This window comes from Haemaphysalis longicornis, unplaced genomic scaffold (assembly GCF_048455015.1).
Source record: "Haemaphysalis longicornis isolate Haplotype H1 unplaced genomic scaffold, Haemaphysalis longicornis Haplotype H1 scaffold_1, whole genome shotgun sequence".
Taxonomy (NCBI): Eukaryota; Metazoa; Arthropoda; class Arachnida; order Ixodida; family Ixodidae; genus Haemaphysalis; species Haemaphysalis longicornis.
This window is the reverse complement of record NW_027526203.1, coordinates 347,030,389-347,043,370: the sequence shown is the minus strand read 5'-3', so window position 1 is coordinate 347,043,370 and position 12,982 is coordinate 347,030,389. Positions and strand designations below refer to the sequence as shown.

General features: G+C 44.0%; 1 protein-coding gene and 1 long non-coding RNA gene across 3 annotated transcripts in view; both read left to right on the top strand.

The window, feature by feature from the left end:
* The window catches only part of LOC144159823 (carnitine O-acetyltransferase-like), a 53,633-nt gene extending 40,979 nt beyond the window's left edge, over positions 1 to 12,654 (top strand). The window contains exon 13 of the mRNA XM_077691500.1: positions 11,736 to 12,654. Within this exon, the coding sequence (XP_077547626.1) occupies positions 11,736 to 11,951 (216 nt within the window). The 3' untranslated portion in view covers positions 11,952 to 12,654. The remainder of the gene's footprint in view (positions 1 to 11,735) is intronic.
* On the top strand, positions 5,202 to 9,458 carry LOC144153671 (uncharacterized). 2 transcript variants are annotated; one of them, XR_013319353.1, is made up of 5 exons: positions 5,202 to 5,314; positions 6,553 to 6,694; positions 6,884 to 7,032; positions 7,120 to 7,242; positions 7,731 to 9,458. It is a non-coding gene; the product is annotated as an uncharacterized LOC144153671 (long non-coding RNA). The 2 variants fall into 2 exon arrangements; XR_013319352.1 differs by having other exon boundaries at positions 5,236 to 6,694.
* Positions 12,655 to 12,982: the final 328 nt, after the last annotated feature.

Genomic DNA, 12,982 nt, shown 5'->3' with positions numbered 1-12,982 from the left:
ATCTTATCTGGAACTGTCCATTTGTTTTCTTTAGGTTTGTGTTTATTATGTGGAACCGAATAAATGAGGGGATGCGCTGTCGGCCGTTCCAGTTACTGTTCCACTTATGTCCCAGTAAAAATTTTGGACAGTGCTTTTGTATATTTTTTGCTCGTGTCTTGTTCCACATAACTTGTGCGCTGCAGTGAAGTATGCACTGAATCGTGCATTAACTGGAACAATGAACTACATATATATTTGACGCGCTTTGGCGCACAAGCGCACGCACAAGCACTTGCACGCACACGCCCACAGACATAGATACAGACACGAACGCACACCCGCGCACCCACACATACACACACACATGCATGCAGTCACACACGCACACACGCACGCACCACATAAAATTTAATAAACTTCGTCGATATCTATCGAACTGTCTTAGAGCAGTTTACTTATATAAGACGGCTAAGACGTATTTTTAGTGACGTTATTTGACAGAAAACAATATGTCCACTGCTATAACAACACCGTACAAAGCATTAAAGGTGCGAGAAAAGGGTATCTTAGCGAAAATAGAAATTTCACGAACCCCTTTCAGGTTGTCTGCGGCGCTCAGACCGCTTTAGTGAATATCGTCTTTTGCTAATTGCAGACGCGCAGTACGTTTGAAATCACCAATGACTTGAATTTCAGAAGGACCAGATGTCCCCAGGTTCTCCTTCTGCGTTTGGGATAGAGCCGTGGTAGTGCTGAAGAATTCATTGGGCTTTTGTGGATACCTCATAAAGAAATATATATAGTTGTTGAGACTATTGCAAGTTCTGCATTTGGTTCACAAAGCGTCGCAGAAACATTGTTTTTTGCTCAATGCTCAGCCATCAGCTCGCTGTGTTGTAGTACGTGCACAATTTTAAGTGCTTTACAAGAACGTATGAATGGCTACAATCTGCTGTAAAATAGGTACTTAGTCCACTTTATTTATCCCCTGATGCGGTATATACATAGTGTTAACCGACTGTGCCGCATTTTACACTGCACGCAGCAAGTCACGAATGCAGTTATATATGCTTGGATGTTCGTTAGCATTTTTCGTCTCGTGCATGCTATTAAGGGTGACTCACCTGATCCAATTCATATGGGACTCACTAATTCATGACGCAAATTCATGAGACTTACTAATTCAAAAGCACCATGTACCGATACAAGAAGTTTTACAAATTCACAGAAGTGACACTAACGACCTGGTTTGCTTCTTCTAGAAATACAGTAGACCCTCGTTAAGACGAACTTGGTTAAAACGAACACTGATTAAGAACCACAACATTTTTCTCTTGTAACGTCCACAATGCAATACACCTCCGCTTAAGACGAATTTCGGATAATACGCATACATTTTTACGGTCCGTTCGGGTTCGTCTTAACGGGAGTCTGCTGTATATCATTTCTTTGCAGAGATAAAAAAAAAACAAGAAACGCATTTTGGTTTATCCAGTCTTCACTGGAAGGTGCTAGCGGTCTCACCATGCGAGAGTTTTATTTCTTTGTTTCAGTAGAGAAGCGACATATATCTAAAATAAGCAAACTAGGCCGTTGTGAATATCGGTATGTATTTGTAAATCTATTCGTATTGGTGCACGATTTTTTAAAGTCCGTTGGTCATGACGTAGTAAGTCCGATAGGAATGCTAACATGTGAGTCCCTTTTAATTTCCACAAGCAAAAACAAGAGCCTCTTTGCAAAGAGGGGTTGACTGGGTGAACGGAACTAAACCTAGATATACCACGTGATACCTGCATTATTTTGTATGTATTAATGCTGAAATGACATTGTAATTCCTAATTATGCTGTGCAGTAACGGCAAAAACACGCAGAGTTAACTTGCTGTTGTGTCTTGTCATAGTAATGGAAGTTCATTGAATGACCCGCCTTCTCCAGCTGCTTCCCCAGTTGCTGTTTTCCTGTAGTATTGGTGTTCAGGAGGGAAAAGGGCTCGGAAACGGGCCGATGTATTATTACTTACTAATTAGCTGTAAGTAGCTTTATATAACGTGGGTATCTAAGAGCGTCGCAGTATATTTTATTGACTAAGGAAAGGCTTGTTGTCAAGAAAAGCAGTAAATGAAGCCACGCCCTTTTGCATTCATTGTAAACAGTAACGGAGAAATTGTCATGCAAAGTTAAGCTCGGATATCGCACGCACTCACGGCCCTCCGCGAGAAACAACTTTAGCCAGTACTAACGCGCTAACGCGGCTATTATCTGAGCTTTGTTTCGGCCTCAGCGGGCGTAAACGTCCGCTTAGACGCATACGCCCGTTTTCCGAATCCAATAAAAGCCATCACGTGGGCCGAGTTTGTATGAGTTCTTATGCAGGCGCATCTCCAAAGCCTCCGCGAGAACGAAAGTACGCCAAAGCCATGAGGAAAAGACCGCCACTCCAGTAGCGCATTCAATGCGCATGCGTCAGCAGCAGCACGGCAGAGCTACAGTGAACTAGAATATTGTAACAGTGACAAAAGCGGCACAGGGAAATTGAAGCCAGAAATACGGAAATCCGCTAGGGGCGCTGCTGCGGAATACTGGACGGGACGTAGTGTAGTGGATAGAGTGTCCGCCTTCCAATCAGCATTCATGGGTTCGAATCTCGGTGTGGGCCAACTTGGTTTTTTTTTGCTTATGCATGGGGCGCACGAAAAAGATGCCTAAATCACACTTAAGGTCAGGATAATATGTCCCTTTTCATAGCGTAGCTGTATTACGTTACGCTTTCATACGTTTTTCGGTGCCCTTCGTCGCGGGCACTGCATGTCGCGGCGGCCCTATGTCGCGCCGCCCCCCCCCCCCCTCCTCTTCCTATTTTCCCTCTCTCTCTCTCTCTCGATGCCCTCACATCAAGACGCCATGCGGCAAAGCCAACTTTATGCGCATGTTTTTAATGCGCGAGGCGTCAAAAAAAGCGAGAAGTTCATGGCTGTGCGCCTATTTCAGAGGCTCCAAATGCGTTGAAGCGCGAAGCTTCCTGAAACACGTGCTTGAACCCAGCAATGGCCTAAGGAAACAAGCAGCGGTGTAACGTGTAGGAGACTGATCGAATGCATTTGTAACCGGAAGGTGGAAGGAGATCGCGAAACAACCTTGGGGCGGTTAAAGATGATTCAGAAAATAAGAAATAATTTTAAACAGAATTAAAACGAGAAACTATAAATGAAATCAATTTAAACCTTAGATAAAAACTTTGCTATGCCGTCGATGTGCTTTTCAAGTCATGTTTTCTTAACACGGATCGTTCATTGGCACTCCTTCACGCAGATATCTTGGCGCCGCTAACAAGAACGTTTTGTACGATGACGGATCAAATTGTGGTGGAAGTAGGAGTCTAAGCTCTCTTTTGTTGCATCGATTTAAAAAAAATAAGTCTCGGTCGTCATAAGGATGGGCGTGTCATTCTTCTATCCACCCCCGAGAAAACCAAAAATTTCGGGAAACAGAATGACCCGTCACCCCTGCAAAACTAACCATCCATTAGGTAGAGCTCATCATGCTTTGTGTGTATTTGTCCTTGAAGAAAAAAATGCTCGTGCCTGCTATGGGATGTCACAATAGCTCAAAAGCCTGAACGTGCGTGTGCCCTGAGCCACCATTCCCGCGAAAAAGGCTGCGCGGCCCAGTGTTCCTTTCCCTCCACTTCATTTTTGTTTCAACACGAGAAGGAAGGCAGATTGGGAATGCCACAGAAAATGTAGGCTATCCCGAATGAGAGCTTGTCATACGAGGTCTTGAGGATGAATTTTCTTCCGAGCGCAACTTTGAGAAGCGAAAGCTGCTTCTTATTTCTTATTTTCTGAATCATCTTTAACCGCCCCAAGGTTGTTTCGCGATCTCCTTCCACCTTCCGGTTACAAATGCATTCGATCAGTCTCCTACACGTTACACCGCTGCTTGTTTCCTTAGGCCATTGCCGGGTTCAAGCACGTGTTTCAGTCAAATACTCCATATCTCTTACAAGTAGGCGCCTTTGGTAGGGGAATAGAGGCATTGGCAATTGGGGAAAGCGTACAACCGTCGTACCTGCTTACGCCCCACTAAACCACTTGGCCGAGAGCAAGACTATGCGACTCTCAATGCCCAAAATATATTAGCATTCTTTGCTGAGTACCTACGCAGTAACCCCCTGCATTTCCACAAAAATACAGATTTGTCGAAAAAAAACAGCTTTAATTGTTACAATAGCGTAAATGGGGAAAATTTGTCGGACAGCATTTCAAAAAACAAAATATAAAAAAATAAAAATAAAAATTTCACAAACATTATTTCACAAAATCAAAAATATGCATCTTATAGATTTCCTCCCACAACCGACTAATAAACTAAAAAGCCCGCAAAAGAACGTCAGAAATGCTAATAAAAAATAGCGTAAACGCTCCAACTCTGCAGTACGCCTTGCACCTCCGGAAAAAGGTATTATCAGCCAGCTATAAGGCGCTTCATCACTATAATACTAAAAGTTGCATTAATCGAGAAAACAAACAAACAAAACTTAAAAATATTAAAATAAACCAACGACTTTCGCTACTCATACTCGTATTTGGCTACAAAGAACTCACACTCAACACAAGTAGCACAAGAACGCTAGGCATTAATAGACAATTCTGTGAATTTCTGCAGATTTTGCGCTCCCAATAATCAACACAAGCATTAAATCAGTCGGTGTTTAGCACAGATCATTTGCCATTCGTGTTCCTGGGTTTACAAAAAAGAAAAAAAAATGGCCACACGCCAGGATTCGAACCCAGGGACAACGAGTGGCAGGCGGTGACTGTATCCACTACACTATTTACCCTCCAGTAATCGATGGCAGCGCCCCTTGCGGATTTCCACTTTTTCGGCCTCACTGCCTCCCATTGAAAATGCCCTTGCTTTTGCCACTCTTCCAATATTCTAGTTCACTCTAGCAGAGCTGTTTTTGCGTTGATTCACGGTACAGTGGGGCTGCAACGGGTACGATGACGACGGATGAAAATCGGGACTGCGTCAACACTTTAAACGACAGCAGCGCTCCCATCTTCCAGGATTCCCTCCGCTAATTTTACGGTCTTCCGCATGCAGCGCCACCAGTGGCACTCCCAAGCGGGTTCCTCAATTGCTCGCGCGATGCGCGTGATATTTACTAAAGAAATTCTCGGTCACGCTGGCGAGAACCGTTAGCGCCGTTAGCAGTTTAAACGGTTTAAATTGGGTTTATTCCGGCGTGCAACTGCGAATTTTTTCATATCCCTGGGCTGTATTTCCTGCTCGACGAAGTGGAGTTTTGCCAGGAGGCGCAAAAAAGGTCAGTGCTGCTTATTTATGTGCTGGTAACGGTTGTTGTTCAGTGACATCCTTGTTAACTGCGTCCGATAAACATACCGCGTCTATGCCCGTTGTTCGTTTGTCGTTCATGCTTGTGGTCGCGGCGTGTAACATTTTGTGTTGGAGAAACGTTTGCAGCCGTAATTTACCAAAACTCCCGTGTTCGTGGGTCAGACTCGGCTGGACATTTCTGACTGCGTACGTCAGAAGTTCCTGGTTTGCGCGTTTCATGAGTGGATGTTCCCTTACTGTGTGGCTTTGCTTAGTTGTATATTGACGGTAGCTGTGTATGTCTGCGGTAGCGAATCTTCTCGGGTTAGTCGCTCGCGATAATCGCGCGTGCACACGTGTACAACTTCCAAGCAAGTTTGTCGGAGCGTCCGTCCTTAGATTTATTGGTATTTTTAAAACTTGCGTGGTAATTGCGGCGTTGTGTTAGTCTGATGAGTAGAATGCCATTTACTGTGCTTACCAGACCGGGAGTCTTCGACCTTGCCCGTTGCGCGCAAGGTAGACGCTATTTCGAGTTGTGTTGATGTGCTTTCAAGGCGTCAGCTTGCGTTTATCTGTGCAGTGTGTTATGCAGTTCCATGTTTCTTCCAATTCCTTTGACCAATTGAGATGATCTATTTTACATTGCCTGAAGTGTAGAGAAATGGAAGGGACAGTGGTTGTCTTAGCAGTACCGCAGTAACAAACGTTTCTTTTGTAGAGGGGAAGAAATATGTGGAAACACGCAGCGGGTATATAGAAAGTGTACTGCCGTTTCTATGCTGTTAATGTCAGTGGTAACTTGAGACTTCTGGATAATTATCCAATATCCATAATTAGTGGTTGCTACTTCACGAACCGCGTTATAAATAAGCCACTCTTGCATTTTTATGCCGTCAATGTCGGTGGTAACCCTAGAGTCGAAATAATTTCCGACAACGCTCCGGTGATAAGTTCTTGCATCACTATGTGCACCCAACATTAACCCATTTCTGTGCTTCCTTGAACTTAGAAAATATACTGCGAAAGCAGATTGCTACATTCTGTATTCGATCTGTGTAACCTGTCCAGATGCAGACTATGGCTGACTGTGGAGAAATTTGTCTCTACACTGGTAGTTTGCGACAATTGTTTTCCTTTGTCTGAAGAACAGAAATTAAAACGAATTATTTCCATTCCTTACATATACCTGTGAAATCATGGCTGTGGCATTCAATGTGGCTGAAGACATCTTCAGCACGCCGAGGCGTCGTCGTGACAAGTGTGACAGATTGTGAATGCATTGTGGAAGTCATAAAGCCACGAAAGAGTGCCTCTTGAGTGTTGCGTATTATACAGACGTTCACCACTCCGCATGGAGCAATGACAGGTGAGCCTAAAAATGTTCAAATATTTTTATATTTAAAATTGGTTTGCCTGAAAACGTTACCAGGGCTCATGATGCAAAAATAAATTTTAGCACAACTAATCAGGCCTTGTACGAGATCTTGTAGTACTCCCTTCTTAGAGGGAAGCGTAAATTTATGCTTCGATATTTTTATGCTGTTTTTATTTCTAGGAAATAGGGTGGACCGGGACTTAAAACAATGGATGCATACTGCCATTTTCCTGGTTGAAGGCGTGTGTTCACCGTTCTTGAAGTCGTGTGTTCACAAAAAGGAAACACGTGAAAGCCGTTGTCCGGGATGAAATCATTGCATTCTACAAGTAAGTACGCACTCCCAGTTCTGGAACTTTGATGGTCCCTTTTTAGGTAGTTGCATTATACGTAATGGCTTCGGAACACCATTTCAGTGACAACTTGACCTGTAGGTGAAAACGACAGTAAGAGCTTTTGGGAACACGTTGGCAAAACTTTCCTGGAAAATCACTCCGAGGAGGCCCTGCCAGGAACGCCTGCATCTTAATTTTAGTTGGGTAAGTTGGCATTTTATTTTTGTGGGACTCAATTTATGGTAGTGTTTATTGAAGCTGGCATTTTATTTTTGCGGGACTGAATTTGTGGTAGTTTTCTTTGTAGCAAAATCTTACTGTTAAGAATAAATCGTGAACTCCAAATTGGGAAATACCTTCACATTCAGCCTGTTTCGAATGCTGCAACATGTGGACAAAAAGGCTATTATTTTGCATTCAAGTTTTGCAAACATTTTGCTTTCACATTGAGAGTTGCTGCTGTGATAATACGGCGCCACGGCCACGCCCAATGCGGTTGCTTTCCAAAATTAGAGAACTGCCATTGACAGTCTGTGCTAATATTTTTTGTACATTGTTAGCAGCATTCCCAGAAAAGAAACCAAGAAATCGCTGATATTTCAATCAATTACTGTGCTATAAAAGGGGTATCCTAAGCAACTCACTCATTTAAAGCCATCGTCTAACAAAATTTTCTTGTTCCTTCCTTAAAGGTACATGACGTGGTCCAGTTATTCTCGACGTCCAGTTATTTTGAGAGAAGAGAATGGCAGCGTAAATATTGTCTGCAAGAAACACGTCATGGATTTTCCGCCTGCATTGTCGCATCAAGATGTGGTCATCCTCCTCGCCGTATATTTCATCTTAATCTCCTGAAACTTATGCGACTTTGGAGAGTTCTTGGGACTTTTGCAGAGAGTTCTTGGCCATTTAACAGTGGCCTGGTGTCATTTAAGTTTAAAGCTCTGTTGAAAGACTTGATGTGGTCACTCTACTTGGGGTTTTAAATTATTGTTAGACGTTTAAGCCTATTCGGAAAGATATGTCGTGGTTCAAATGATTGGTAGATGCAAGCGGTATGTCAACTGCAAAAGTGAAGTCGTGCTTTCCTTTGCAATTTTTCATTATTGGCACAAAGCGCAGGCTGCCTTTGCCGCTGCTCTGTTACTCTGTTAATGTAGCTAATGGCACTGCACTGTAACGTTTTTATTATTCAAGTGCAGCTCGAAATTTTTTTCCATGGCAGTGCTGCTGTTGATGGATGCAAACGTGAGAATAATTATTTACACAGACGGTTTGGGGTTTTATTAAACAATTTTTGTACTGTATCTTAGCTGACACCTAAGCCCTAGAAGAATGCGAAATATACATATTTGGCTTGAAAAAGTTGTTTACTTTGGACAAAGTTGCATTTCTCGCTTGTTAGAGGCAGTGCTTTGGTCACAAGAATACTGTCGTCATGATAGTAGGGTTTGTGTAGCACGCAACTGAATTTTACCTCAGATAAATGTTTCGGCTGGAAAAATGCTTCCAAGTTCGCTTGGTAAAATTGGTCACCTGTATGTTTCAACGCTACCTGGCTTGGTTATTTGGGATGTCTGAATTGTTCTTGAGGGAACTAATAACCTCTTTAGAGTTAGGCTGCTTGATAAATTTTAAAATGCGTAACATGCTCCGAGCTATCTGGTTTGTAAAATTTTGTAAGATTCACACTGGGTGCTATGAGCTTTTTTTGGATAAGTTATTTTAAATAGCTACAAATTGTCGGGGAAAGAACGCGGCTTCAGTGAAAGGCTTTTTCAGGGCGCGTATATAGTCGGTTTTGGCTACAGTTAGCTTGATATTACAGTTAGCTTGATATTGATATATGGTTTATGTTTTAGTTATGCAATAGTGCCACATGCTTCCGGTAATTTTTTCTGCGCAAATGTTAAATTGTTAGTATCGGCTCCGGTGTTCTTTTCCTACACTCTTGCAGGTCTTGTGATAACCCAACCGTGTATGGCTAGTATTTTTGACTTTTCCCTACACTTTAATAGCAAACTGCATTTTTTGGAACCGGGATGCGTAAACATGGTATGGCAAGCGCTGTGGGTACTTCCGCATTTGCGGTACCTGATTTCATGTCATAAAACAGCATATTTTATGCTCACTGTTGTGTAATGCTTTTTGAGTTACTGCGAGGGTAGATGTACAAGTCTGTTTGTGACGCGGTTGCGGTTAAAGCCATCTTTATTACCCACGTGTTTTTAGCAAAAAAGAATGGTAACTATTAGCAAAAGTAGGAAAATGCCACTTAGATCGTTTTGGCCACTTGATATCGTTTTGGTATTTGATCCTGTACGCTGGTCATTTTCTGCCCAAGTGGAAACAGATATGTCTCCGTATCTCAAATGTACGCAATAATACGAGCGAATAAAATTTCCTTAGTGTTTTTAAAAGCACTGTATCAGTGCTAATAGTTGGTTTGGTGTGTATTTTAATGCGAGTCTTGTTTCTTTTACATGCAGCCAAAACCCAGAACAGGATTCGGCGGATGAAGCCAAAGTCTCTGTGTGCCGCTCCAGGTATCTCAGACCAACTTTTATATAGAACTGTGCTCCGATAGGCAACTGTTGGGAACTGTCAGGGACCACACTGCTGCGGCGGTTTCTGTTTTCCAATTGTTGGTATCACTGTGGGCCATATGTCAAGGCTGCGTTAGAATGGTGCTTGCGGTTTCCTTCTGATACCAATGCATCCGCCAGCCTGGCAAATTACCTCAGTTTATACCAACAGGAAAGCAGATATGTTGGAAAAGTGGAGTCCCATAGACAGCTTCTCAACGTCTATCGGAACACCGTTTTATATAAACAGCTGGTCTGAAGGTACCTGGAACGGCGCACCGGATAAATCCATAATCATTTTACGTGGATCAGTGTTCCAGTAACTTACACTACCAGTTTATTTGGAACAGTGATCCGTATATTTTTATTTGGAACGCCGATCCAGATAATATAGCTGCAAAAATATGTGGTGCACTGTTCCACTTACATTTTCAGGATATGTGGAACACGGTTCCAAATATATAAGTGGAACTTTTTTGCAAAAAAGTTCCAGTTACTAAGTGGATCTTATGTGGATCCAGATTAAGAGTGCAGCCTGCACGGAGCGAGGTGTTACGTCACATTACCTATTCTAGCCACTATGGCCACATGGTCTTGAGCACTTGCTATAGTGCCATGTTAAGAGAATGGCATTACTGAGCATGGAATGAGAAGTAAAATATGGAATTACAAGCTGCCGCTTGTAATTCAGGCGCATCGTAATCTATTAGCGACGACGATGATAGTAGTGGTGATGATGATGATAGGCGAAAGTTTTTCTTGTGGATCGGGGTGATGGAAAATGACACCTCGGAACTCCAAGTTCGCGCTCGCCTGGAAACTTGGCCACTTAGCGCGAGAAACTTAGCAATCAGTTGTGGTCACTTTCTGCTCCGTGATGCGCTGCTGATGCAGCGCTTACTGCGCCTGTTTCGGGTTGCTACCTTACAACTGCAGCTTTTAATGCCGCCACAAAAAGGGCTCGGCCATGAGAAAAAATGAAGGTTATAGAGATCTCTTGCGTCCCCTGTGCGTGGGGCTCTTCCAGGTGGAAAGAGGAGGTATGAGCATAGGTTTTCACCCGTTACCACGAAAAGCAGACGACGGGCCACAAAGGCGTTCGGATGAGGAATTTGAGAAGAGGAAATAATTGGTTGTGAGGATGGTAGTTTACTGGAAAGATGTCACTCAAGTTGACTACCATCTTCCAATAAGCAATGATACCCTTGGCAACCAATAATACAAAGAAATTATTCCTTGCAATCATGCGCAGCACGCATTTGTGGGGATATGATTCTCGGTTCGTTCCTCCCTTGCCCGTCTGATGTTCCTGTCGTCTTTTTCAAAAGTGATACATGCTGGCATTCTTTAAGCGCTAACCTCTCTAGTCTAAGGAATTGTTCTGCTGAGTCCATGGACGCCGGTTCAATTCTGGCCGCGGTGGCCGCTTTTAAGACGGAGGCGAAAAGCGAAAATGCCCGCGTTTAGAGATTTCAGGGCACGTTGAAGATCCCCAGGTCGTCAAAATAATCAGGAGACCTCCACTACGGCGCTCCATATAGCCCAGGTGTAGCTTCGGCGTTCAAGTTTCAGTTGCTAATTGTTTTGTTGTATTTGTATGCTTGCAGCGTAGCCAATAGACACACGCCTGAGCAGTGGCTGCACGTAGGAAAGAGCCAAGGTGGTTGTGAGCGAGAGCCGGTGCTTGGATTGACTTATGGCCGGCATAGATCCGAAGTGGTGTTGCTCCGCATGTTTGTTAGTTCGTGCACATCAAGGAATAGTTCCCATTCCTGTTTAGCCTGTGCTCGCAGCTACTTCACTTATTTCCCGCCAAATCTGCTTCATGAATTAAACGCCATCCACACTTCCCAGTTAATCACTAAGTATGACAAACGTATATTAAAAAAGCAAATTGGCGTTGGTTCGGATAGCGCAACCTGGGCACTTTAACGAGGGAAGTTATAGACTCGCTTGCAAGCAGCGCGGAAATGTGAAAAAAAAAAAAAAAAATAGTGGCTTGGGTTATGAGGTTCTGGCGCTGAACTCTTTTGCCCAAAGAAGGGATCGGAGGGGCTGTGTTGCAGAGCTTGATCTTGTAGCAAACGCATCCGGCATGCTTGCCGCGTCCAGGTGTCAGCGCGGAACGACATCCTCATCACCTTCGGGTACCGGGTGCCCGGGGGCTACGGCGTCTGCTACTCCAGCCAGTGCAACCAGTTTCGCTTCAGCATTTGCACGCGACACTGCAACAAGGAGGCTTCCGCGGTCAAGTTCCGGGACGCCCTGCACACCACCTTGCAGGAGCTGGGAAACAACCTTGTCATGCTGCAGAAGTCCAAGCTCTGACCGCGTGCATGGCAGGGCCAGCAGGGACAGCGGCGCCACATTCTTCTCTTGTTCAGCAATGGGGACAGCAAAAGCAAAAGGATATGAAGTGTACCTTTATTATTTGAATGGGCCTGACTGATCACACCAATAAAAAAACAAATGGCCGGGGCAAACAACAAATGTCGGGAGCCACGTTGACCATCGGTGACCCGAGCTCCTAATACTACCTGGTCCTTCAACTAAGTTGAACGAATACACTCGTTTATTTTTAACTGCACCCGCAGGCATCCGTGTAGGAAGGCCAACAGTGCACCTGCCCCTTTGACCCCCTCTGACCTGTGCCCAGGACTGTAAAAAGCCTTAGTTACTGTTACCTGATCAGTGCGGGAGCTGATCGGGTGTTCATCTTGTTTATAAGTACCTTGAAGTTAAACGGATAATTTGTGTTTATTTGGCGAAGTTTTCAGCCTCTAGCGCTGCGAAACGTACTCTATTTATGTTTTCCTTTTTTAGTTGCAGCTGCCCTGCCGGGCAGGTCATCCTGTCCTTTCGGCGCGAGGTGCGTGTATTTGTTTTTGCCGACGTGAGGCGTGAGGCTGCGCCTGGAGGCATGGCTGTCTTATTTAAGATAGGAGTTATACCTTGTTAGCAATTCATCTAAGGATCGTTCTGGCGCGATTTACGGTGCTTCCGATCTGAGTTCACGTTTTTCGAAAGCATGGCGGTGAATTATAAATACCGGCTGACCCAACATCTCCGGATTCTATTCGCCGCCTGTGAACTGCGCAGTTCAATTAGTTTCCTTCTTCACACTGCTGTTCTTTCATAAATTAATTTTGGTACCCAAGCTCACTCTGGTACCTTCCTACAGGGCAGCTGTGAAGAGATTGTTTTCCGGTTTCGTGCCATTTTCCACAGAACACGCTTCGCGGCAAAGCCAGCTTTTTTAACGAAAACTATGTAACTCGTGCTACATGCAGATATCTTGCAGAAAAAAAAAAAAAAGAGCACGTTTGTTCACCAAAAGGATCTCTTTAGCAGCGCCGAGT